Below are 27,345 nucleotides of genomic sequence, written 5' to 3' on the forward strand. Positions count from 1 at the left end.
ATGAATGAGTTAAAATGAGTGAACCAATAAATAAATCATTTAATGAATTAATGAAATAGAATAAACAAAAGAATGGTAATTTAATGATAAAAAGGTAGAATACATAGATGTATAAAAAATCTTACATATATGTATTAAGATTCAGATACACCAGTGTACTGCAACATGTTTGTTTTGACAGTTTAATTATTTATTATTATTTACGATTTATTTTATTTTTGTTTGCTCTATGTATAATATCATTTATTTTCAGAAACGGCAATATTTGGTTATGTATGTCTATGGAAAAGTGATTCTTTGGATTTTTACCGGACTATTTGAACGAGGTATTGTTGATACCCCTCTAAGGACTAATGGACTTGAAAACTGTAAACGGTAAAATTAACGCCGTAATTTTATTATGTAAATTATTAATTTTAATATTTATGTATTTGAATTTTAAGTGAAATTTTGTTATCCGCGCAATTGTTGCGTTCGGAGTTTACGTTTTCGGTAAGAAATTAGGTAACTGAAACGGTCCTTTTGGCCAATCACGGGCCACCATTTAAAAGTGAGTCTTACTGGTTATTTTGAGGAAACTAGTAAGAAAGAGAGTTCTACAATGGCCAGCTGAATGAGCGGCAACTTCGTGACGTCGGCGAATTTAAATCCTGAAAATTAGCTATCTAGCATCAGGCATCCCGGATAGTGGATGATAATTATGAACCATTAGGGAGTTCAGAACATTTAAATAGGATTTATCTAAAAAGATAAATATCATAGGAGTGATTAACGTGAGTAATAAAAGTGCCCAGATTTTTTGTGCCCTAATCTTATGCACGAATCACGAAACTCCCGTTTTTACGTCACATCGTCGCCGAAACTTATTATAAACATTGATTTCATGAATTAAATTGACTTCATAGAGGATTTAAATAATACTTGGACATAAATTTTACGAATTTACACATTAATTAACAGACTCAGTGGTCCTATAGATGAGAGGCTCTGAGCTCTGCCGATGATTTTGAACCTATCTAGCCGAGGTAAATTGATTTAAGTTCCCTAAAAAAAAAACATTAATTAAAAACTGTGTAGTGTCAACGAACCCGAATTAAGACTTTTGAAAATATTTAAATGTGCGCAACATAACTCCTGGTAATTGAACTTTTATTGAATTACTATGATGTCACCGTTAAGTTAGGTTGTTGTTTTGGATATGAATAATAATTAAATATATTAATAAGATTGAAATCTTTTAAATCGTTTTTACATTGGAAATAAAATAATTCTATATTTAATATTCACAGTGTTGTGTTGTGTTATTTGTAATTCCACCTACTCCAGTGTGTATTTATGTATGTTCCATATCAATCAAATAACACCTAACTGTGACTTACCTTATGTCAACATTACCAGTGAAGAGTCACACAATTTAAGAAATCTAATTTATTACACAGTTTTATTCAGCCCAACGTTTAAGTGTGTGTGTGGAGCCTACTAAGCAGCACGAAAGTAGCTCTACATATTTAATTGGCTACCCTAGCGGGGCCTAAACAACTAAGAAGGTTCCCGCACATATTTATTTGGAGCCCATACGGTGGGGCCGATTTTGAGGTTAAGGGACACCTCAACAATTTTTTTGTGTAAATTCTGTACCATCCGAGTACTGTGTGCAAGTGCACTATTTGTGTAACGCATTATTTTTTTCAATTACTTCCTTGCACACCACTATGGCCGACGAACAAAACAAATACTTTCTTAGAGAAAGATCACGAAGTGTAGGGGAGGAGTTTGCTACTGCACAAACCTCAAGCAGTGAGTCGAATCCTTCATCATCTGCAGGGAATTCGCCTGTAGTCACCTGTGAGGAAAGGTTAGGGCGGCTCACATCTCCCCTAATCATGGAGCAGGAAAACATAAATGACACTGTCCTACACACAATTGCACCCCAGGATAGCACTCCTACTCCACCACCAGTGACACTAGAGTCACTGATGCAGATCTTGCTGCAGACAAATGCTCAGATGAAGCAGAACGACTCTAAATTGGAAAAAAAACAACACCGTTCTCACTGAAAAACTAGAGCAAAACAACACTGCTCTCACTGAAAAACTAGAGCAAAATAACATCAATCTCACGGCTGAGTTGAGGGCTGGATTGGAACAGACCAATGCTGCCATGGAACAGAACAATGCCAGCCTAAGGAATCTCGAGCACAGCATCGAGGTTAGACTCTTGCAACAACATGAGGAGATTCAGCAGATAGCCGAACAGGTCTCCCAATACAACAGCAGGGTAGATGGGTTGGAATCCCACGTCACGTCCCTGAGGAACATGATGGCCAACGAGCATCGAGGACAGGCCAACGCCAGGGAAGAGGTGCGTGAGCACATCCAGCACCTGGAGAGTAGGCTTGGTGACATCGAGGTGGCCACAGCTACGCTGAGGGACAGGTTTGAAAATCTATCTGTCCAACCGAGCCCTACAGCTGCATCAGCTGGTAGTATAGGCCAGGCCCAGGCAAGCGAGTGCCATGGACCTACTGTTCCAACACTGCCCACCACAAGCAAGCAACAGGGCGGCACCGAGTGCTACACTGAGCACCTGCCCCAGGAACCGTCACGTGTCACCCCCATCACTCATCGGCCAAGTAGCAGGACGTTTGTAAACACGTCGAGTATGGACCCTGCTACTCTGATCCACCACCCGGCCAAGCATTGGGCAGAGGCCATGCCCACGTTTTCAGGAAGGGTTACCGAGAACCCTATACGGTTCTTGAAGCGCTTTGAGGAATATGCGGCCACGTTCAATCTCAGCGAGGCTGAGGTACTAAAATGCCTCAACAGTGCGTTGAAAGGGCAGGCTTTCTACTGGTGGGAAATGCTGAGTGCAACCACCAGTAGCTACAATCACTTCCAGGCCATGTTCCGCCAGCAGTATTGGAGTCTGCGCATTCAGAGCAATCTGCGTGCCCAGCTCCATACTGAGAGGTATGACCCCAGGAAGGGCACAACGCTGGAAGCCCACCTCTCAACAATGTTTGAGAAAACTAGATACCTCGACTTGCCCATGACGGACGAGGAGTTCGTAGCGGCAATACTCACTCAGTTGCCGCTGCGCTACCAAAAGCAGTTGTCCGGCCTGACGTACCGAGACGTCACAGAGTTCAGAGAGAGGCTCCTGAACTACGACAAGCTGGAGAAAATGGACAGGACGCCAGCACCCAAGGAGGACCACGAGAGGGTACCCCAGCAGAACCGCCAGCCACCCCTGAATAACTATTGGCAAAACAGGGACAACAAGCCAAGGGACAACCGTCAGGCAGCTGTCCACACTATGACGTGGCAACCCAAGGGCAGAGAGCAAAGCTCATATGGCCGGTACGCTATGAGCCAACGCAAAGGCCCCTACAACAAGAGGAAGACCTGGTGGTCAAATACGAGGAACTATCATAGCGACGAAGAGATGTACCAGCGCAAGAGGAAGGACGACCGCAACGACAACCGCCGCCGCTCCTACTCGCCTGAAGTACGGCCTCCCAGGGAGTCCCGTGACCGACGCCCAAGATCCTCGTCTGAAGACGAGAGAGAGTACGCGAGGAAGTACCGCAAGATGGAAGAACCTCGATACCAGGGCCGGCACGAAGAAACCCGAATGCCACCTCACCATTATTCCCCCCAGACGACAGAGAATCATGGCGGCAATGCCCAGAATAGCCAGTTCTCTGGAAACAAACGCTACCAGAACGCAACGTTTCCGCCACCATTCCAGGCGCAGCATCCAGGACATCAAGCTGCATACTACCAGAGAGGGGAAGTGAACCCGGTAGCAGCCGAGTTCAAGGCTGCAGTGTCCAGCGTCGCAGGACCAAGTAATTGGAACCACAACGAACAACAACAACGTGTTCCAGGTGGACGTGCCAACCAGGGCACGTTAAACTAGAACGGGTTTCAGTTGGATCGCCCCGAACAGAAACCCACTATTCAGGCTCAGGGGTACATAACGACAAAACTCCAATTTACAGCTGCATCAGCTACGATAAATTTATATGCACTGTTATGCTAAGAGAAAGTGAAAGGGACTTTCTCTATAATGAAAATGATGAAAATAGGGTTCATCAAGTTTGTACAGTTTGTCCACATGTGACATTAAAAATTGAAGAATGCAACGTGGATGCATTAATTGACAGTGGCGCTGAAGTCACGTGTATCAGTGAGGAGTTGGTGAACTACCTCGAGCATCAGGGCATCATACTACCCAAGATACCAGTACCAGCACTCAAGATAATTGGAGTGACATCAAGGGCAAGCCCTATTGTAAACAGACAGGTACTGATAACAGTACACGGCCTAGGCAGACCGAAAGACATGACTGCACTAGTTGTGAAAGGCCTAGCAAAACCGCTAATAATAGGCACCGACTTTCTATCACAATTTGGTGTAGTGATAGATTTTAAACTATGTAAAATTCATTCAAATGACTGTGAAACTCCAGTCACACTCACAGGCAAGTGGCATGTGAGGGAAAGTTTTGTGGGAATATTGTACAGTGAACCTATGCACAGGCACATATACAATGCACAAGCAAGTGAGCAACTTCAGGCATCACTTGAAGACATAAGACAGTCACTACAGGAGATGAAGAGTGTATCACCCAGTCAGCTGCAACAACTGTTTGGTGTACTGGCCAATTTTCAGTCAGTATTTTCTGACAAGCCAGGCAGAAACAGATTCTACCAAGCGAAAATTAAAATAAATGAGGAGGCACCGTACCACCGCAAATGCTATCCCATTCCGGTGAAGTACGTTCAGGAAGCCACAGCCTACCTACAACTTATGATTGATTGGAATGTAATCAGGAGAGAAGCAAGCCCCTATGCTAACCCCATTGTTTGTGTGAGTAAACGAGACGGGACAGTAAGACTGTGTCTCGACGCTAGGGAGCTCAACAAAATTACAGTCAAGGACAGGGAAAGTCCTATACAAACGGCAGAAATTTTAAGATTGTATCAAGGTGTGAAGTATCTCACAACCATGGATCTGTCGTCAGGCTATTGGCAGATACCATTAGAACCTAATTCCTGCCAATATACATCATTTCTCTTCAGGAATCAACAGTATGTATTTACAGTTATGCCATTTGGACTGTGTAACGCAGTGGCTGACTTTACGAGATGTCTAGACGCAACCTTAGGACCCGAGTGTCAGGGATTTGCAAGGGCATATGTCGACGACATATTGATAACATCATCAAGTTTTGAAGAGCACATGCAGCATGTTGCCACTGTACTGCACAAACTGCAAGAGGCAGGCATGACTGTGAAAATTAGAAAATCTGTTTTCTGCAGAGAGGAATTACCCTTTCTAGGTCACATCCTCACACCTGAAGGCATTAAGACAGCCCCAGACAAGCTGCAGAACATTCAGGAATTTCCTACACCGAGGAACGTGAAACAGCTGAGAGCGTTTCTTGGAATAATTGGGTTTTACAGGATATACTCCAACCAAGTTGCACAGTGTGCAGTTCCGCTGTTCAGCCTATTGAAGAAAGGGCAGGCATGGATGTGGAGTGAAGAGCACGAGCAAGCCTTCCTCAGCCTGAAAAACTTGTTCCTGACTGAACACGTCATCTACCATCCAACCCAAGGGAAGGAATTTCTGTTATACACAGATGCCTCTGACACAGCCCTAGGATGTAAGCTTGCACAGGAGGAAAATGGAGTTGAAAAGACTGTAGCAATGGCTAGTCGTACTCTCAACAAAGCAGAGAGAAATTACACTGTTACAGAGCGAGAGGCTCTGGCCATTATATGGGCACTCCAGAAGTACAGGGATCTGCTACTTGGAGAAACAGTGAAATTGTTAACAGATCACCAGGCGTTAACATGCCTTAAGGCAGGCAAGTTATTTGGTAGCCGCCTTACGAGATGGTTTTTGCTACTGCAGGAATATGATATTCATATACATCATATCAAGGGATCTGCCAACACCACTGCAGATTACCTAAGTCGCCTGCATGAACTACAAGAAAGTTCACCATCTACATCAAAACGACAGAAGGAATTTTTAGTGGCACCAGTATCCACAGAGATATTCAAAACCAACCCTAAACTCCGAGATATCCTGAAGGATATAAAATGTAAACAACAGGCAGATGAGTACTGCAAAAACACTATCAACCAGCTGCAGAAGCAGTCAGCTGACAATAAAATTCACCAACATTTCTGCTTGTCAGCAGAAAATGTTTTGTTTGCCCAGTCAAGGAAGAGAGGCATTTTCGAAGATCACTGGAAACCAGTGATACCAGCTGATTTGATGCAACCAATCACCTGGGAACTACATGTAGCCTTGGGACATGTAGGGAGCAAGAAGCTCATTGAAGCATTAAAGAGGCAAGTGTATTGGCCTAACATGTCACGCTATGTAAGTAAGGTCACGAGTGCCTGTGACCTATGTCAGAAGGTGAAACCACCTGGACAACACCTGCATGGAGAATTGCAGCCAATCATTCCAACAGCACCATTGGAATTATTATCAGTTGATTTATTTGGCCCCCTACCCCAGTCAAAGGGAGGTGTTAAGTATGTTTTTGTGATGCAAGATGTTTTCACAAAATTCACAAAATTATATGCAATTGTGAACCAAACTGCAAAAGCAGTTATGCAAAAATTAAAAACTTTCGTTGAAGAAATTGGTTTACCTAAAGTGGTATTGTCAGACAGAGGTACCCAGTTTACCAGTGATTTGTGGCAAACAGGAGTCAGGAAATTAGGTGCAATACCTACAACTATCAGTGTACGACATCCACAAAGTAACCCTGTGGAGAGACTCATGAAGTCAATAGGGAGTCTGTTACGTACGCTATGCCATAACTCGCAGCAATCATGGCGAGATAAGTTGCCATATGTAGAGTGCATTATTAACCATACTGTACATGGGTCTATTGGAGTTACCCCTGGAGAAGCCATGAGCCTGAATAGATCGGCGGCGATCAACCCGAAGTATTTACCCCGATGTGAACAAACCCCTAATGAAGAAAAACTACCTACAGGAGAAGAGGTAGAAGCTCTAGTGAAGAGGAAGTTGACAGCAGAAGCTGACATCAGACGCAGGAGGAAACCAGCATCAAAATTGGCAAAATTTAAAATTGGAGACCAGGTACTGAAGAAAACAACTCCAGTAAGCAAGGCCTGGGAACATGTAACCAAGAAATTGTTTTTGTTATTTGAAGGTCCTTATGTCATCACAGACATAGTACAAGAGAATTGCTATGCACTAGCAGAGCCAGCAACAGGCCGACCAGTAGGCCGTTATAATATAACGCAGTTAAGGGAATACAAGAGCCCTACTACTATGTAAGCAGTACCGACCTAAGCTGCGAATGCCTCGTGATGGTACAAGGTGTAGTACCATAAACAGCTGAGAGCAGTCTAAGTGTAAGTTTCAGACCAAGGATCTGAACTGTACAGAGGAGTAAGTGTATGTCACTGTGATTATGTGATCTAGTACGCCATGTGAGGCGTAGTGCAGCCACTGTAATTTGTAATGTTAAGCGGAGGTGTAATTCCCGCTTGTTTCTGCGTAAAGGTGAAGTGAAATGCCACCTATGCAGATATTTACCCTGTGGTTATGCGGAAGTGTAATTCCCGCTATATTGCTGTATTTGAGGTGAAGTGAAATGCCACCCATACAGATGTTATTGTAGCCTGTGAAGCTACCAGTGAACAATGTGTATTGTATTTATGTATCAGTTGGCTTGCACAATCCCTCGTATGAGTATGAACTCAAATGTCACTAAGACATATATTTTAACATTAGACTAGCCTATACCTATGTGAAGCTGTATGTACTGTGTACTAACAAACGAGAAGAAATTAAGCTTATTTAGTGTCGATGTAACTATGTGGTATGATACCCCATCCTGCTGTGTAAACATATGTAAACACTGGCATGCAAAGCATCTCTAAAAGCACATAACACTTCGCAACTACAAGCAGAATAATATAATGCAGGTTACCTTGATTTATTGATGATGCTGAGTTATCCAATAGGCGTAGTTATGTTGATGATGAAAATAGAAAATCACTAAATTTTCTAATATTTATAGAAGAACTCACTAAAATTTTAAAACTTCACTATTTTTTTTACCATTTCTGGGATGAATTTAGGGAAAAGAATGATCTTTAGGATTGCATTCTACCCAGAATGCAGATTAGAAAAGTATGCACTCATTTCGCATACAAATCCAATCAGATTTAGCTGAAACATTTAGTTTATTAAACTTTGGATGTCAAGGTACTGATGTTCTATGAAATGAAAACACTGAAATTTGAAATCGATGATTTTTAAGGATTTATTGGGAGGAGCCCCTATACAAGAAAATTACGTCGTCTCAACACTATTCACTCGCAGCACTGTCATAGTTGCTTGAGTAGTATTCTTCGAATGATGTGAAGAATAGCGAAGCATGTGGATCTGAAAAACTCAGGATCTAAGCCCTTTGTCGCGAGAAGTGAAGGTGCTCCGGCAAACAAGTGTCCACAAGCAACTTCGCCTAACAGAAGTTTTAAAATTGAAAAAGCAAGAAAATTTTCTTAAAAAGAAATGAAAAAAATATTGAACATGTGATACCATGTGTTGAAAGCTATCCTGATACAGCATGTTTGTGAAACAGCTGATTGGTAAAGGAACCTTAGCTACACTGAAGTCAGGAACCTCAGTAGATTACAAGACTCATGTTACTGATAGTAACCAAGATGAGATGAAATGTGAACACTTATTCAACCCAGCGAGACCGCTACGGGATGAAAACAACATTAATGAAAGATGAGAAGAGGAAGATAAAGCCTCTACAGCTGTTGAGTTGAGCACAGCAGACTGAAATTGAAAAAATCACTAAGTTGGTAATTGTGTAAACCAACGACTTCTCTGTATAGTGAGATGATAATGTAAACAATGTGTAAAAAAACACTATGAAATTTTGATTGTACAACCTGTAAACATAATGAAATGTAAATGTTATGATGTGTAAATGTTATTATATATATAGTTATATGTAAATGATATGTTTTATGATCAATTGCTAGTATGTACTATGTAAACATAACAATGAACTATTAATTGTTAATCGGTACATGATATGATATATATTCTTTGATGAAAATGTTAACAAGTGTTTTAAAATGCAAATGTAAATTGCAAGCCAAATATGCTATAGTTAAATGCAAATATTTTTAATAATGAAATGTAAACATGTGAGTTACAAACATTGAGTAATGAATATAAATTATGTTAGCTATCAATATGTTATAATGAAAAGCAAAACATGTGATGTTTGATATTCAATAATGATATGCTATAATGATATGTTTGGTGAAATGTATGAAATCTCATGAAATGAGAACACAAACAAGCAAATGCACTGTGATGCATATTAATCAAGTACGAACTAACAATGTGATATGTTAGTAGCAAGCAAAATCCTAATATTGAATTTATTGTTTATTGATAACCATGCATTGTTATGCAAGAATTGAGATTTAATAATTAATTGTATTTTTTTTTTTTTTTTCTAACAATGATGTTAATAATGTGAATGTTATATGTTAAGCTAGGAATTTTAAGGTTAATTTAAGATATTTTTGTTTTAACGGTGACGTCATAGTGTTCCGCGACAAGTACACAAGTTGTATTGCCTGCAGACACTTGTATTTGCAAGAGTACAAGTACGCACATAGTGATTAAGTTATTCGGTTAAGACCCGGACACCTATACTTAAGTCAGGTGCGAAGGTTACACCAGAGTGAGCTAGACATAGTGCGGTTCGCAACGATTGTGTACCTAACAGTGATGGGAATAGACGAGTGCTTCCTTGTGGGAAGTGGTGACCTCGCCCCACGCAATCAGCACCGCAAACGCCACGACGCCGTCTCGCGCGTAGTCGTGAGGCAGGGCGGCTGGATGCTGCCACATCAGCAGTTGATGACGTCAGCTGCAGTGCCAGATGCCGTGCTGACTGGTACAGCATCATCGCCCCACGCCAGACCCCGTCGACGCGTGGTGAACCAGGCCAGATTTGTTGGTCGTTTTGAGGACAGGCGCCGTCTCGACGCCGCTGTCCGCTGCAGGAAGGAGGAGTCGCAGCAAGGATGCAGTCATCACCGCAGGTGGACGTTGACCCACTGCCGTGACGTGACCTGGAGAACGTCCTATTGTTGACTCACGTGTACATTGCACCCCTTCGAATCCCTTTAGTGAATCATACTCACAGTAAGTAAGTCCTCCCGAGTCCTTCTCAACAGGAGCGGCTCAAGGCAGAAGCTGTCGGAGAGCAGCAGCAGTTCCAGCCTTCGAAGATTTTGCACTGCAAAATCCGTGAACTTCTTCGCGCAGGTCTGTTAGCAGCGACGACCCGATAAAAAGTGTTTAAAAAGGCGCGATTTTCAGGCGCGCAACGGTAAAAAACGAATCGAGGAGAGGTAGTCTCTCTCAAGTTGTTTTTTTTGTTTGTCGTTTGGTGCGCGCGTTGCTAGGCAACGAAGAGTGTTGTGTATTGTGCGACGGACAAAGAGAAGTGCCAATCACATTGCACCGTTTTGAACAGGTCAAAGAGCACTGTTCAATGTAATTGACAAGGGCGGCAAAATCTGTACTGCAACATGTTTGTTTTGACAGTTTAATTATTTATTATTATTTACGATTTATTTTATTTTTGTTTGCTCTATGTATAATATCATTTATTTTCAGAAACGGCAATATTTGGTTATGTATGTCTATGGAAAAGTGATTCTTTGGATTTTTACCGGACTATTTGAACGAGGTATTGTTGATACCCCTCTAAGGACTAATGGACTTGAAAACTGTAAACGGTAAAATTAACGCCGTAATTTTATTATGTAAATTATTAATTTTAATATTTATGTATTTGAATTTTAAGTGAAATTTTGTTATCCGCGCAATTGTTGCGTTCGGAGTTTACGTTTTCGGTAAGAAATTAGGTAACTGAAACTGTCCTTTTGGCCAATCACGGGCCACCATTTAAAAGTGAGTCTTACTGGTTATTTTGAGGAAACTAGTAAGAAAGAGAGTTCTACAATGGCCAGCTGAATGAGCGGCAACTTCGTGACGTCGGCGAATTTAAATCCTGAAAATTAGCTATCTAGCATCAGGCATCCCGGATAGTGGATGATAATTATGAACCATTAGGGAGTTCAGAACATTTAAATAGGATTTATCTAAAAAGATAAATATCATAGGAGTGATTAACGTGAGTAATAAAAGTGCCCAGATTTTTTGTGCCCTAATCTTATGCACAAATCACGAAACTCCCGTTTTTACGTCACATCGTCGCCGAAACTTATTATAAACATTGATTTCATGAATTAAATTGACTTCATAGAGGATTTAAATAATACTTGGACATAAATTTTACGAATTTACACATTAATTAACAGACTCAGTGGTCCTATAGATGAGAGGCTCTGAGCTCTGCCGATGATTTTGAACCTATCTAGCCGAGGTAAATTGATTTAAGTTCCCTAAAAAAAAAACATTAATTAAAAACTGTGTAGTGTCAACGAACCCGAATTAAGACTTTTGAAAATATTTAAATGTGCGCAACATAACTCCTGGTAATTGAACTTTTATTGAATTACTATGATGTCACCGTTAAGTTAGGTTGTTGTTTTGGATATGAATAATAATTAAATATATTAATAAGATTGAAATCTTTTAAATCGTTTTTACATTGGAAATAAAATAATTCTATATTTAATATTCACAGTGTTGTGTTGTGTTATTTGTAATTCCACCTACTCCAGTGTGTATTTATGTATGTTCCATATCAATCAAATAACACCTAACTGTGACTTACCTTATGTCAACATTACCAGTGAAGAGTCACACAATTTAAGAAATCTAATTTATTACACAGTTTTATTCAGCCCAACGTTTAAGTGTGTGTGTGGAGCCTACTAAGCAGCACGAAAGTAGCTCTACATATTTAATTGGCTACCCTAGCGGGGCCTAAACAACTAAGAAGGTTCCCGCACACCAGGCATAAAGATGTTATTTGCTACACTTGCTGCCATGGTCAAAAATTAAATTCTTTCAGTTTCATTTCCATTCAACCTAACATAAATAAACATTCTGCTTAACTACAACAGAATAAAAAAAAAGAATGTAACCTTACTATATTACTATTTTCTTACCTGTTGAGAATTAAAATGTATAGAGTAAGATGGAGTAAACAGATTGTGTGGGGTGTAAATGAGTGATAAAAGTGTCTAAAAAATTTTTTTCCACACTTTTATATTATTTAAATTAATTTAAATATGCAAAAATGTATCCACATTTGTAAGAAACATTTTAACTAATCCAATATAAACAATTATAAAAAGGTGAAAAAATAATTTTGGAAAATTTTACCTCCAATTTAATACATCACCAATTTACCCCATCTTACCCTAAATGTGAACTATGCACTCACTTTACAGTTGGCAGGGCAGCAATGAAACTTGACAATGTTGGTAGCACTCCCAACACTCCATTCTCTACAAGAGTCACCAGACCCTGACAGGCAGTGATGCTGACAAATGGATTTTCATCTTCACATTTAGCTTTAAGGAGTTTTAATTCAGGAAGCTACACAAAACACAAAAATACATTAAAATTCAAAACATGTACATACCAAATGGTACTTGCAAAGTGTTAAAAATTTACCTAATTTATTTTGTTTGAAAAAATTTGACAGTGCAGCCAGAATGTCATTTAAAGTTCAAAGTTTTGTTAGTAAAATTACCCACCCAAGGCAAGCCAAAATATTGTGATTTATTTAATTACATTGGTTGAATTAAAATTTATTTAGGTCCAAAATAACCAGTCATAGCTCCCACTTTCCTCGATCCACTACTAAAGTTTTGCTTTATCTTCAGAGTATTATAATAAACTTTTAAATGTATTAATAAGACTTTTTAAGTGAACTGGTCATTAAAGAATAAATTACAATCTTGGGCCAAACCCTGATATTTATATATTTTTTTTTACTTACAAAAATATTTTAAACAACAAATGGCTTAAAACTAAATGACACAAGATTTTGAGGGACATCAGAGTATGCTAGGATAAACAATTTTAATAAAAAAAATTTCCAGCTGTACTTAGGTTTGATGAATCACAATGTTGTATGAGTGAGTACATTCAAAATACACCTGCTTCCCATCAACAATTTAAATTATTAATGTGTTGAAATTCAAATAAATATTTTACAACAAAAAAAGTGGATAAACTATAGCGTGAAAAGTTAAATAACTCTCTGTTACTATAGTGTAAATCGTTGGGCACCATTAAAAATAAAATGTTAATAACATACAGGTTAACTCACTTGAAGTAAACTATATTTCCAATGGTAATGTGAGATGTGAACATCATATAATAATCAAAATAATTTAATACTCTTACAGTATACTATGTGTATGGTGTAATAACTAACAAGAATCTAGTAAAACACAAAAAAAATTAATTTGAGTGACACACATAAAGTACCAAACCAATATTAATTATAACATGAGTTAATCAGTCATATTTCAAGTATTCTAATATTAAATAAACAAACATTATTAATCTTCATAAATAGTATTTTAGAAGACATTAAAAACAAACTATACTGACCAGAAATAGTTACTCTCAGCGGCAATAGCTGCAACCACTGGGTATTATTACCAAAGATGATTATTGGGCCAAAGTTAAAAGCAAATATTTAATAACATTTACTCTCAATGATAGATAACAAAGGCAATAAACAAATTCATTCCTATATCAATATGCTTTGACACATATTAATAATGTACGTTAGATACCAAATATTGTTACATCGATAGTAAGTCCTCAAGTTTATTTTAACATGAGTACGAACCTCTGACGGGAATACAATTACTTAAAATTAAATAATACAAATGAAGTTAGAAGATCAGATTGTCTAAAATATGTCTTGTGAGTTTGAACTCAAAGAGCAAACCAACCTCGTTTTGCAAGCGTCGAATGAAATAATAACCCCAGCTTTTCAGAGTGACGACATTCCAGTAGTTCAACACAATTTCTGGATCAGACTTTGGTCATCCTTCCTTCCGTGTTTCGGTCCGGGATTCAATCAGGAATCACGTTGGCTGAATTTAATGAGGCCTTGAAGATAGCAACACGAGACATCCATCTTTCTGCGTTCATTCCAGGACTCGTTCAGGAATGGCTTCAGGCTGGACTTCGATGAAGCCCCAAACAGGGACGTCCTTCCTTCTGCGTAAGTTAGAAATTTATTTTGTACTCATCGACGGATTAACTACTCATGAGACATTTTTTTTTTTTTTTTTTTTTTTTCAATTTGGCATTGTTCAGGAACTTGGCGATTCTATAATTATTATTTCAGCTTCTGTCGTTATTTTCACATTGAAAAGTTTGTCTTCTTTAAACGAAGTTGTATACAATCTGATATTCTTAGTATGCAATATAACTTCGGTATTAATTTCCAATTATTCATCATAATTCATATTCATCATTTATTTAAATTGTGAAGATATATTTAAATAATTCCAAATACTTGTAGACACGCTGAATCTTCTTAAACAAATCATCTTAAAGTACTATAATTTTCAACATTGAGTTCAATCCACAAAAACTCAGTCTTAATTGGACACTTCTGATCGCAAGCTCAAATAGTTTTTAACTAACTTTCTAATTAGAATGTTTTGTTGTTGATGTTACTAATGACGGGGCCTTTCACCTACATATAACATAATTTGATCTGCCTTGAATTTAAACTACACAAAATATCGTGATTGACGTTACAAATTCGTACCCATGTAAATTGATAGCATTTAATAAAAATTAAATTTTGTACAAAATGTTTCATTTGGTAGTCAAAACTGTATTTTACAAAATCAATATCCAGACACAAAAAAAAATTATCGAAACATATAAAATAATCATGTAAAAGATAAAAAAAGAATAGAGTACAAAGTACTTAAACTTAGAGAAAATATTGCCATTAGACAACATATATAGTCTATAAGACTCACCTCATAAAAATGTTGACAAGTAAGCTTAATGTATTTAGGACAAAACCTTTTGTTTCAGTAGGTACCTTTACAGAAATGATGAAATGTAAAAAAGATCACTGACTTTTTTTTGTTACGATTACCCCTAGAAATATTCCAAATTAGAAAAAAATTATTTTTCCTTACCTCTGTTATTTGACTTGTTTCTGATTTGCTTTGCACTATATCAACCAGATTTGAAATTGCCTGCAAACAAATAAAAAGGACTGCACATTATCAGATCAATCTAACAAACAATATAATTTCTAGGGAAAATTTATTTTGGTGTGTCATATAAAATATATTTTATTACCTATATCATTACTTACTCAACAATAGCATTCTATCTCCAAAATGGCTATTTAAAATATAGTCCTTTTATGTATGTAAATATGTATAGGTTTGAGAGTTAGAAGAAAATTCATGTTCATTCTTAATAGCATACACATTTAAGGCTATTGCTTGAACATGATGTACAACTTTTACAGAATGTATGTAAAATACATGCCAACACTTTGGATAAGTTTGCAGGACATGTTGAAGTGGCAGAAATGTCAATGAACATTGGTCCAGTTTATAGCTTTGGTTGAGTCCATGTACAATGAGATACTTTGGATCCATGTTAAGTAGAATGCTATATCAGTAAAGTGCACAACCAACCATATGCATGGTAGAGTGTGTTGTGTACCACATATAAAATACAGTAGAGTCCCGCTAATCCAAACTAATTGGGACCGAACCCTGTTCGGATTAGCGAAAATTCGGATTAGGCGGAATTTTCTTATATAATGCCATTTATGGTCTTTATGAGGAGTGGGCTATTTAACATCTGATGTGTCAAATATTAAAGATCAGACACAAAACACACCTTTATTATTTAGCGTATTTAGCATAATATAAATACGTAAATATTTAAGTACTATGTACGTAATCATATTTTTTTCTTTTTAGTTGAAGGAGAAATAGATAAATCATAATTTTCTTATGTACATATTAATAAACGTAAGACATTACTTGAAAAAGAACTTGTTTTTCTTTGCTTTTCAAGGTTCATAATTGTTATAAAAATATTTCTTTTTTCGTCCTAGCCCTGTTCGGATTAGGCGGATTTTCAGATTAGCGGGGTTCGGATTAGCGGGACTCTACTGTACTCCTATGGCATTCCACATCACAAGGGTCCAGTGTGTCCCATTGTAAACAGGAACCATTTCTGGATCTTGTACTTGGACAAATCTGCCTCCTCTACATGTCCTGCATAAATCAGGGGTAAATATTTCATGGACCCAAAGGAACCATCGGTTACCTCAGTTTTAAAAAGAAAAAAAAATGTAGGTACATTTAGTTGGGTTCTGAATCAGTTATCCAAATATATTATTTCAGCATCCTTAATAGTTTTCAAACACACTAATTATTTGAGACAGTATTCTTCACTCCACTCCTAATCTTAGGATCTACTGTCTGCTGTCCGCTTCTTATGTTGACTCAGAGCTGGGCTATCTTCGCATTTTCCACTCGTATCGGAAGTCAGAATGCAACCGGATTGGGGAAACAAAACCTTTGCTCTGCATAAAACAATGCACACATTTATTATTGTATGAAGGAAGCAGAGCAAAGGTTTTGTATATGTATATATGTATATATATATATACACACACACCTTAAAATTAGTGGTTCATGTGACACTGAGAGGTACTTACATTGACTACAAAAATAGGATTTTTCTTCTTAAGTTTGTATTCTATTTCATCCATTTCTTATTATCAGAAGGGTGCAAACATTGCTTACCTGAAAACAAAATTAAAATTAATATTCAAAAGTGATTTTTGCAGTTTGCACATTTAAGTTGCTAGTATACTATTGACATCTATGTTGGACAATTTTAATGAGACTCATTTGTGAACTATAAATTACTATTCATTAAAAAGGGACAAATCAGTGTTATCTCCTTCAAAGTGTGTAGTTTCCCTAAAAATCTTCACTCTAAAGATGTCATTCCCACTGTGTGTAGTAGTGCTGAAACTAATGGCTGAAATTACTTTTAGGTACCTAACTGATTTGACATCACTTGAAGTTGGGCTTCCCCAAATCCTTTGACTATTTCACAGTACGGGGCCCACTTAGTGTTAGTGAGGTGGGATGATAAGTGCGAAGATCACTGGTGCTTCTAGCGCTGTATCTTCTGTAAGTGCAAGGCTCTGAACTGGCACGCAGTCTTCTCATTGTGCTTAGGACAACTTTGAAATTTGAGCAGTAACCATAACATAGTGGTTGAAAAATGAAGATAAAGGTGTAATGTAGGGCTCTTGGGTGTTATTAAGAATCTTTACTGGGCATTTCAAATCTAAAAATTATTCTGAACAAATATCCCTTAGATATCTTGATAAGTTTTCAAATTGCGTGGTTTCTTCTTAAGCTCTGCATACTGTAGGAGTGCCCAGATAGGTGGGCTCTTTAATAATTTAATGCTTCCTCCTGAATTTCCTCTATTCCAAAAATTAGAAATAATTATTAAATTTTACATATAAAGCTGTATAGTTATAAGCCAAAGTCAACACTCCTGAGGTTCTAAACGCACAGTGATTCTACCAATAGCGGGCGCATCCCGCCTTATGTGATGAAAAAATATGCAAAATCTAGAGGAAGGCAGGATGTAATTTTGGATAAAGAAGAAAGGTGAGCTGATACAACACCTGGAATCACCAACTACGCAGGAAATGACTCATGCTGAGAATTATAATTTTTTTCTATTTTTTTTTTCTGACATAGGTATATCAGTCAGTCCAATTGGTAATTATTCTGAATCATGTATCCAGGTTTATCCCTAAATCCTGATGGCATGAGCCTGTATACATTGATCCTATGGTATATTGCTGTTTTATTTTTTATGTCAGGAAATCCTGAATAGAAAACCTAAAATTCACAATATAAACCAATTATTTCAGTTCTTGTAGAAATGGTTTTCTTTCGTATATATTTTTTGATTATAATTAATTGTTATGCCCAGTAACTTTCACAGAACTAAATTACAACTGTACGCATCATGCAATCAACATCAAGGGATAAACTTGGAAACGTGAAACTATACTGACGTCGACCCAAGTGTCTCCTCGGCTCCTTCAGGCCGTTATGCCTCGTCAACGTCCTCCCTTGTTTCCCCAGTGCAACCATTAGTGCAGTGCATCGGCCAGGGACGCACCCGCGTGAGACCTAGCGGGCCAGAGAGCCTTCTTTTGTGCAATAATAATTCTGTGTTTGTATATTTTTCCCAAATGGTCACGGGCCTCAACAAGTATGTAAATAATGTAATCGTAATTTATTAATTCTGTAAATTTGTTGTTGATTAATGTTTCGTTTAGCTGTGTAAATATTCTGTGTTTTCTCAAGCGTGCTAGTATGTAATTGCAGCCTGGCGCGCCGCGGGGCGGGACCTCTCCCACGCCGGCCGATTTCTCCTCCCCTCCCCCGCAGCCGGCGAGCTCCGGCCCTTTGGCGGGCGGGGAGAGTCAGTCGTGTTCAGGGCTCGAACGAGGACAGTCGTGTACGCCGCTCCGCGCTGCTCGCGAAGCGCGTACCTTGAGCTCGTGGCCAGTCTTACGTTTCTAGTTCACGGGTTGTCGCGGCAGTTAAGCTGCCTCCGCGAATCATTCGCCGCCTTACTGAATTTACGAGTTTTCGAGTGACGTTACCAGCCGAGAGTTCCAGAACGCGGACGTGCAATTACGGGTCTCAGAACCTTCATCGTCTTACGAAACGTTACGTAACGGGCCGCGCACGTATTGCGCTTCTTCACGGAGTAACCTTAAACGGGGTCAGTATTACGTTGGAAAATTCCCAATCCGTGTCAGGACGTCCTAACGGACAGTACGGTTTTACGGGAGTCCGGGTCGCCGCGGGAAGGGCGCTTGTTCAGCGACGGTTCCGCCAGGCTGCGGCAGGCTCCAAAACGTCAATAAAAGAGGCTCGTGAAATCGTCAACGCCGAGTTATCCTTGGAACAGTCTACCACTATTCCTCTTCACCTAACTCCTCCCTCCAGGCCCCGCAGTTCCCAGTCTCGGCCACGTTGGCCTGGACCCACACCTCACCGACGAGAGCAGTACGGGCATAACTGGACAGTCACGCAAGCAGGGAATCGGGGGCCTCAAGCCGAGGGACGTCAATAGTTTTACCCAAATTTCCCCTCACCACTCACTCCAGTAACCTTCCATTCATTGCTTTCTTTATCAATTACCTAATCAGTGCTTTTACACACTGACACCCCTAGTACATCGCTGTCACTCTGTGAACTTGCCAAGGAGAAGTAATCTCTTAATCATGCACATTGCACACTTTTTACTTTTTTTTTTTATTAATATTTGGTGGTCAACAGCTGTGCACCAACTGCTATATGGTAATTTCTTTCTTATTCGAAGCATTTTATTATCATGTCATCGATCAAATTGCCGTACGTAGATTAACACCCATGCCTTACCCGGGACTCGAACTCAGAACCCCTCGCTCCGCAAGCCGGTGTGCATCCGACTACGCTACAGAGGTTAGCTTTTTTACTTTTCATATCAGCTTGCTATTGGGCTTAAAACAGGCGGCAAGGAATCCTCCCACTCTTTACTCTACCGCCCCATTATGTTTTCTCCGTGGATCTTACACACCTTTCATTACCAACACCTTTTCCTACAGCCCATTTCACTCCCACCCAGTCTTCACCAGGAACAAGTGTCTCCCTCTTAACTCGTGATGTGTAATTAAAAAATGCTTAAACAATTAATTACCGGGTAAAAATATTCATTGAGTTTCGTTCTCAACTTTCAACACAAATTCTTCTTTATTTAATGACAATTTTCAGGTTAAGCAGTTTTTAGCTAAATATAAGGGTAACAAACAAATTAATAGAAAATACGCCATAGATTGTTAAAACGCAGTCGTCTTCGGTTGGCTAATAAGTGACTAGATGTTTGGGGCATAGTCTGTTCGGGGATAGCACGGTAGTGGCAAACGGCCGTATTAATTTAATTTTTAGATTGTAAGTGAAATGCTGTGTAGTATTGAAAAGTAATTTTTCCCCCATTAAGAAAAAATAAATAAGTTATTTTGATTAAAATATTGTAATGAACATTTTTACTGAAGTTGCCTACCAATGATTATGTTTATATGGCTTCACTTACACGGGTACATACTTTATTTATATTCTATCGATCTATGCGGGATTTTACATGTGGCTTTCTTCGCAACTTCTTCGACTTTTGTAACCAAATATTGCTAATTTAGGCTACAATTTCTGTTTTAGAATTTGTAATAGTGACGTCGTACTGACCATGGTCTCTAAGCCCGTGCTCCACACTGCTAGTACCCGATCCCATTTTCGGAGCGCACCCCCAGGCCAACGGGAATGAGTCAGGCGAGCGCCTCGGACGTGACCCAAATAGACGTAGAGAAACTTAAGGGCACGGAACCCCGGGGGCTCGAACCCATAAAACAATTAAGGGAAAAGCCATTTGGACAAAATTACTAATTACTAGACATTAGAAAAGTGCGTCGTAGCCACTCCGTGCGAGCACCGCACGCACGGAACAGACAAAAAACCTTATTAACATTCACAGCGGCCACTGGCCTTAATTAAAGTGCCTGTGAAAATGATCGAATCAGATTAGGAGGAATCCAAATAAAAGAGTCCACAGTGAGGCAATATGTTGATAAATTTACAGTCGCTAACTTGGTGCCACAATTCAAATAATTAAATACTATAAAACAGTTGTTAAGCCTTAAGCACCCAATTACCAGGTACTACTGACGTCGACCCAAGTGTCTCCTCAGCTCCTTCAGGCCGTTATGCCTCGTCAACGTCCTCCCTTGCAATACTAGTGCACCGACTGTGAAGTGCGACGGTCAGGGACGCACCCGCGTGCGCCCTAGTATGCCAGTGGGCTTCTTTTTGTGTAAATAATTATGCTTTTTATGTAGTTTTAAATGGTCACGAGCTTCAACAATTGTGTATATTATGTAATCGCTACTAATTAATTAATGTGTAAATTTGCTTTTTAATTAATTACTCGCTAAAGTTGTGTTAATATTTCTGTGATTTTTCTCAAGTGCTTACGCCGTGCTAGTAATGTAATCGCAGCCTGGCACATCGCAGGGCGGGCCTCTCCCACGCTGGCTGATTTCCCCTCCCCACCCCTCCTCTGCGGCCCGCGGGCCTCGGTCCGCTGGCGGGCGGGGGAGTGCAGTGGTGTTCTGGGCGCGCTAGAGAGCAGACGTGCACGCCGCTCCGCGCTGGTCTCTGCAGCTGAGCTGCATTCGTTGCATCGCTGGCCATATTGAGTTTTACGAGTTTTCCGGGACGTCACCAGCCGAACGTCATAGGCCGTGTACGCGCATCTACAGACCGCCGAATCTCTCAGTCAGTACGAATCTCTTACGTGACGGACCACGCACACGCTGTGCATCTTTAACGGACAATCGTAACCGGAATGATAGTTACGGGATTACCTTCCCGGTTTGGGTCGGGATGTATTAAAAAGATGAGACTTTCATCCAGGAGTCCGGGTCGTAGCGGGGAGGGCGCTCTTTCTGCGATGTGTCCGCCAGGCTGCGGCAGGCTCTCTATGCGACAATAAAAGGGGCTCGTGGAACGGACAACACCGGGTTATCCTTGGAGCTGCCTACCATTCTTCCTTCTCACCTAAAATTCCCTCCAGGTCCCGTATTTCCTGGTCCCGGCCACGTTGGCCTGGACCCACACCTCACCGACGAGAGCTGCACGGGCAAGACAGGGCAATTACACAAACGGGGAATCAGGGACCAGAAGCAGAGGGACATCACTACCTTTTAACTGAGTATCTGGAATGTGTTTTTAGCTTATAATAGAGCAAATTAAGTTGATTTAAGTTTTTGCTGCCGACTCTCAAAGGAGGTGAAAGTTTCCCTCCCTTGCGAGATGGCCATGTTCAACCACTCCACACTGGATCAAGACGTGTGTCCATGAGCAGCCTTAAATTTTGTTCCACCGATCGTTTACTCTGTACTTGATTTAATAACCAAACCTTTTTCATTCATTGCTGCTCACGTAAACTCGGCGTGTATTTCGCGGACCCGGGCTTATCTCGACTGTTCCCTTGGTGATTCCGCACCGCGTCGCGGACCACGCAATTTATGGCAATGGCCGACTCCAGACAATTCGTTTTTGTTAAGATCGCCGCGCATATGCCTGCCGGCTACAACTTCACGTAAGTGTAGAATCGCATTTAGAACCATGCTCATTGAGCCCTCCTAAGACAATTAACTTTCGGCACTGGCCGCCTCCAGCGAACTAGTAATCACGTCCCTGCGAGACTGCTGCGGCAAATTCACAGTGTTATGTTAGTGTCGTGTTTTGTTTTGTAATCAGCATGTGTTAGTGTAATCGTACAATAGCTCAGATGCCACATAGATCATTATTCCTGCTTTTGTATCGGTTCTGCCACCGCATAGTGTATGTAGAGGGAGTACAGCGTACCTATGTGTACCACCGGAGAAGTCCGTAGATTAAAAGCCAATTTAATATAAACTGTGTCGTCTACGATTATTTCGCACCATTCCGTCCTCCACATGGCAGAGCGGCCTCACAGCCGCGATGCCTGTAGCGCCCGTCAGGTACTTCCCGGGCATTCTACAGAGACCGAGTGACGGCAGAATATTGTCCAGAGTTGTACATGTCATAGTTAATCTCCTGAATCAGAAATATCATATCCTGTTAGTTGAAGATGATAGTTGAATTATATTTTATTCTTGTTTGCAAGTTAATTTGTTATTTTTTTTTTAATATTATGGCTGAGTTATTTCTCGAGGCCACGTAGAACCAGATGACAAGTAGGCGATCCCGATAACCATCGCAATTTTGGCAGCCAAATTTACAGCCAGACGGAGGCGGTTCATTGGTAAAGCAAGTACGGTGTAGCGTCGCCAAGATGACGCAGGCACTACCAATTCGTTTTCAGGAGCACATGCAGGTAATAACCGAAAGCCTTAATTAATTGAGACTCGATAGTTTCTAAATGCATTGCAACTTACAGGTCACTTGATTCATCTTTAACCCTTTAACTGTTACGTAATTATCGGTATGTTCAGAGTTATGATTAAAACCCTATTTAGAAAAGTAATGTTTTTAGTTAAAATAAACTTGTTACATTACAAGAGCAGTAATTGAACAATCAGTTTCTTCGATATCCGTTTTATTGACGTGGGAAACAGTTGTCCGCCATTACGCGTTTTGTGGGACGCTGTGGTGTTTATTTCACATTTGATTTTCATACCTTGAAAATGGTCCTTTGCAGGCTGTTTCATAAAAACATCAGAACATTTACTTATTTTCCTCTGAAGGATTGCTTAATTCCGGTTAACTACGTATGAATTGAAAAGTTAAATATATACGATACTGTCATGCTTCAGCAATCTGCACCTGCACCATGAAATATCTAGTTTCCCATGAATTAAAACATTAATTATATCATCTTGGGTAATGTGGTAACTCGGTCGTTTCTGAATGATTGGTGATGGCATATTTTTGTCTCGGGAAAAATTTATTTTGATCTTCGCCGGCATCTCTGGAAGACTTTTAATACAAAAAAGTCACTATTTAGTTTTTTATGTTTTTCTAAGTAGAAACCGGAAACTTATACTTTTATTCTATGCCTCAAATTTAAAAAGTTTATATTACAATATCTGATATGGTAAAATTATTTATGAAACATTGCAGAAATTGACACTAAGCCCTGTGATCTAGGTAATTTTACATTCTTAAATTTTATCTGAAATGGTCCGCTTTTAAGACCTAGGCCCAGCTCTCAATTTGACAGTTCAGTAGTACATTTTAAGTAGACTAGGGCTACCATAAATATAATTTGGTTTCTGGTAAATGATTTGAAATTTATTTTACGTAAGAGTTATTGGAGAATTAAATTATTGTTAACTATTCTATAGCTTAGCAGTGGGTTGACCCATTTTACCGGTTTCCAGTTTTGCTGAGGTAGTCAAGTTGTTACAGCCTAACAATGGCATGATGAGGGAAGGTGGTGGGTGGAAAGTCAGCTGGGGCATTTTGTGAAATTGCAATATAGTGGGGTTAAATGGAATAAAGGACCCTATAATGAAAGATGTTGAGAGTATAATGGTCACTTAGCGAGGACTGAATCTAGTCTGTTGTTTATCTCAAATTTGACAGGTACATAATAATAGTAGTACCTAGGGTATGTATATATTATTCAATGACTGTTAACTCAACAGTTTTTTAAACAAATTTATTTTAAGTGTCTTAAAACAAATTTTTGTTTGTAAGTGATTGGGGAAATGTGTACCTGTGGTGCTACTGTAGTGATCCTCGTGTAACTGCAGGATTCATAACTGGTCACTTTTTTTTAAATAAATCACTGCTTATTTTAACTTTTTCAGAAAATTATCATTTATTAATTTCTATAAATGATTATTTATTTAAGACTTTGGCACATTTGGTTCATTTTTCTGTGTAGTCCATGTTAAGCACATAAGGACTTGAATATGTTTTTGCCTACTGAAAACCCAGGCCTTGCAGGCTCTTATATATACGTATGGGGTATGGAATATTCCTTCAAAGTTGCGTTAGGTTTTTTTGAGGCATTTGGTTTTTACAGTATAGTAGGACTGTGCCAATGATGGACCAGTTAAAGGCTATAAATAAATAAATAAATATTAAATTTTAAAAAAATCAATAAATGTCTTGCCATTAAGGTCACTAAAGATAATAAAAGGTGATAGAGAATGTGATATTGACAGAATGAATTGTAGGGGATGACAGGAAGAATACTCTGAGAAAACAACACTTGTGAAAAATTAGGGTGTGATTGTGATCTGACCATTCAACACCATGGCCTCTGAAGTGAAGGATTTTCCAGTGTGCCACCAAAATTAGTGTATCCAAACATTGAAGCATTGTCAGGGTGTTTTGTAGCTAGCATGAGGAAAATTCTTTACTCAAGATAGAATCTTGTAAACTTTGCCTTAATGCTGTCAACCCACCAGAATGCTTCCAGCATATCTAATACATAGTCATGTGTAAATTTTAGTGTGACGTAACTTTTTCCTTGCACTGCAACACAAGTAAAGTGGATTGCATTGAACGGTGTAAGAAGTTTGCAACAAGAGCACAAGTATGGACCTTAAAGGCTTCAACTCAAAATTTTTCAGCCTTTTCAGCCAATAGAATTGGAAAAAACCTTTTTTTTTCCATATTTCCTAGAGAAGTCCCTTGGCACTTATTTTTCTTCGTCTGCTAACAAAACTACTTACCTGAACACAGATTGTTTGAACTTTTTTTCTAGGAAACTATTTTAGATCTATACTGCTGGAGAAATATGATCTGCAATTAATGGTATAATATTGGTTAAATTTCAGTAATATTGTAATGAAGTCATCTGGAGACATTTTACTTGGGCAAAGAGTTTTTAGGTCCTGCCAACATATTTATAGACAGTTTGGCTACCTAGCCAATTGCTGGGTTCAGATAAGCCAAATATAAACTTGAAATAAATTACCCTACCAGGCTTTAGCAGCAATTGTCTGGATTTGCTTGGCTTCTGGGTTGTAGCTGCATGAACACTTAAGATTTAAGATGTTTCGATCAATGTTGCAGTCACTATGAAGGTAGCAATTACCTGCTGATTTTGGAAATTCACCTGCCTTCAAATACTCTCACCTGAGAGGGGAGTGTTTCCTGATAGGCTGCTGCTGGGCTCTCGGTGATAAGTGTTTAAAGGCAGGAGAATTACCAAGAACCTCGGTAGGATGATAGTGACTGCAACATCACTGAAACGTAAATAAAATCTTCGCACATGTGAGATACTGTTGATAATGCTTTCTAAATTTGGAATCAAAATCTGTAATTTAGCTAATGATTTTGACAATTATTTAAAACTCTTGACTTATAACATTCTACATGTGTAGATGTAGGCAAAAACCTTGTCAGAAGAATACTATTAAATTTTAAATAATACTGCTAACAAGGAATAATTTAAACAAGGGGAAGTGCCTGTGGTACACATCTTGAGAGGTAATCACTGTAAACACCACTCATAGAAGACCTGTTTGCCCTATAACAGCTGCGAAAATTATTCCAAGTCTAATATTCATCTTCAGAGGTTTGCCATTTCTCTTGTAATTGGGGTGGTGGGGATCCAGAGTTTTATAAAATATAGTCCATGGACACTTCCAAATTACCCACTTAGGCTTATTATGGGTTGGGTAATTGTGGGTCTAGAGACCTTTGTGTTTGTGGTCAAAATTCAAATGAAAGCTAAAATTTTGTGATTTTTGGATTTTCTTGGAAAATTACCCCACCAAAATAAGCACAGAAGTTAGTTTCATTTTTAAATTGTATTTGCAAATCAGTTACATCTGTTCTGCTGAGGGTGAGCAGTGTGAAGGGCACAGATTTCTTCCTACTATACTTTGTTTTTAACATTTAATCAAATAATAACTTAAACATTAAGCAAAAACAAGGGATAAAAAACAGGTAGTCTGTTGTGACCCTCCACATTTTTTGTCATGCTATGGAAATCAGTTGTGCATGTTTGCAATTGGAATAGACAACATGTAAGATTTTCAAATTGGAAACTGTGAAACATTATGAGTAGACCTGCAAAATTCGCGGATTCATTCGGTGATAGGCTAGAATTCACACACATACCTCTCAGATAATTTTGCTATTGGCTTACTGTTCATCTGGACGAATCTCAACCAGTTATAAAACCTCAACCAAAGGATCGAATCAGACAAACCAGCTAACTTACAAGTCGGCAGCCAATGAATTTGCGATATTTTCCCGAGTGTACAGGGGTATGTGCAGTCTATCCTGAAGGTCATCGAAACCGTGAATTTTGCAGGTCCTTAATTATGAGGGTTCAAACAAAATTTTGGGAATTTAAATTTGCTAACATTAAACCTCTTAAATTTTATAATTACTGACATTCACACAATGAACCACTATGCAGAATTTCTGCTATAGGTTATTGAATTTATTATCAATGTCTTCTGATTTTTTTTTCTGTTGTGAGTGCAGGAAGGGAAACTTAAAACAGTATCATTAGGTGTGTATGCAAAATATATTAAAATGTAGGTGTCCATCATTTATGGTTTATTTCAACTTGCGAGTTGAAAAACCCCCACATTCTTTATTTCCTTTGGGGACAACATTTGGATTTGTAACTGCTTGGTTAGTCTAGATGCTTCACCAATGAAGTATTTAGATGGTATGAACTTAAGTATGACACAAAA

At 39.0% G+C, this 27,345-nt stretch overlaps 2 protein-coding genes across 3 annotated transcripts in view; one reads left to right on the forward strand and one right to left on the reverse strand.

Annotated features, from left to right (window-relative positions):
- Positions 1-19,971, reverse strand: part of LOC134532951 (focadhesin) — a 62,342-nt gene extending 42,371 nt beyond the window's left edge. Inside the window, exons 1-4 of the mRNA XM_063370027.1 lie at positions 19,836-19,971; positions 16,765-16,852; positions 15,215-15,274; positions 12,469-12,623 (exon numbers count right to left, since the gene is read on the reverse strand). Coding sequence (XP_063226097.1) covers positions 12,469-12,623; positions 15,215-15,274; positions 16,765-16,818 — 269 coding nt within the window. The 5' untranslated portion in view covers positions 16,819-16,852; positions 19,836-19,971. The remainder of the gene's footprint in view (positions 1-12,468; positions 12,624-15,214; positions 15,275-16,764; positions 16,853-19,835) is intronic.
- Positions 19,972-22,904: 2,933 nt separating this feature from the next.
- Positions 22,905-27,345, forward strand: part of LOC134532950 (clathrin heavy chain) — a 51,518-nt gene continuing 47,077 nt past the window's right edge. For both annotated transcript variants that reach the window (XM_063370025.1, XM_063370026.1), the window contains exon 1: positions 22,905-23,051. In XM_063370025.1, coding sequence (XP_063226095.1) covers positions 23,010-23,051 — 42 coding nt within the window. In that variant the 5' untranslated portion in view covers positions 22,905-23,009. The remainder of the gene's footprint in view (positions 23,052-27,345) is intronic.

The sequence above is a fragment of the Bacillus rossius genome, chromosome 6 (assembly GCF_032445375.1).
Source record: "Bacillus rossius redtenbacheri isolate Brsri chromosome 6, Brsri_v3, whole genome shotgun sequence".
Lineage (NCBI taxonomy): Eukaryota > Metazoa > Arthropoda > Insecta > Phasmatodea > Bacillidae > Bacillus > Bacillus rossius.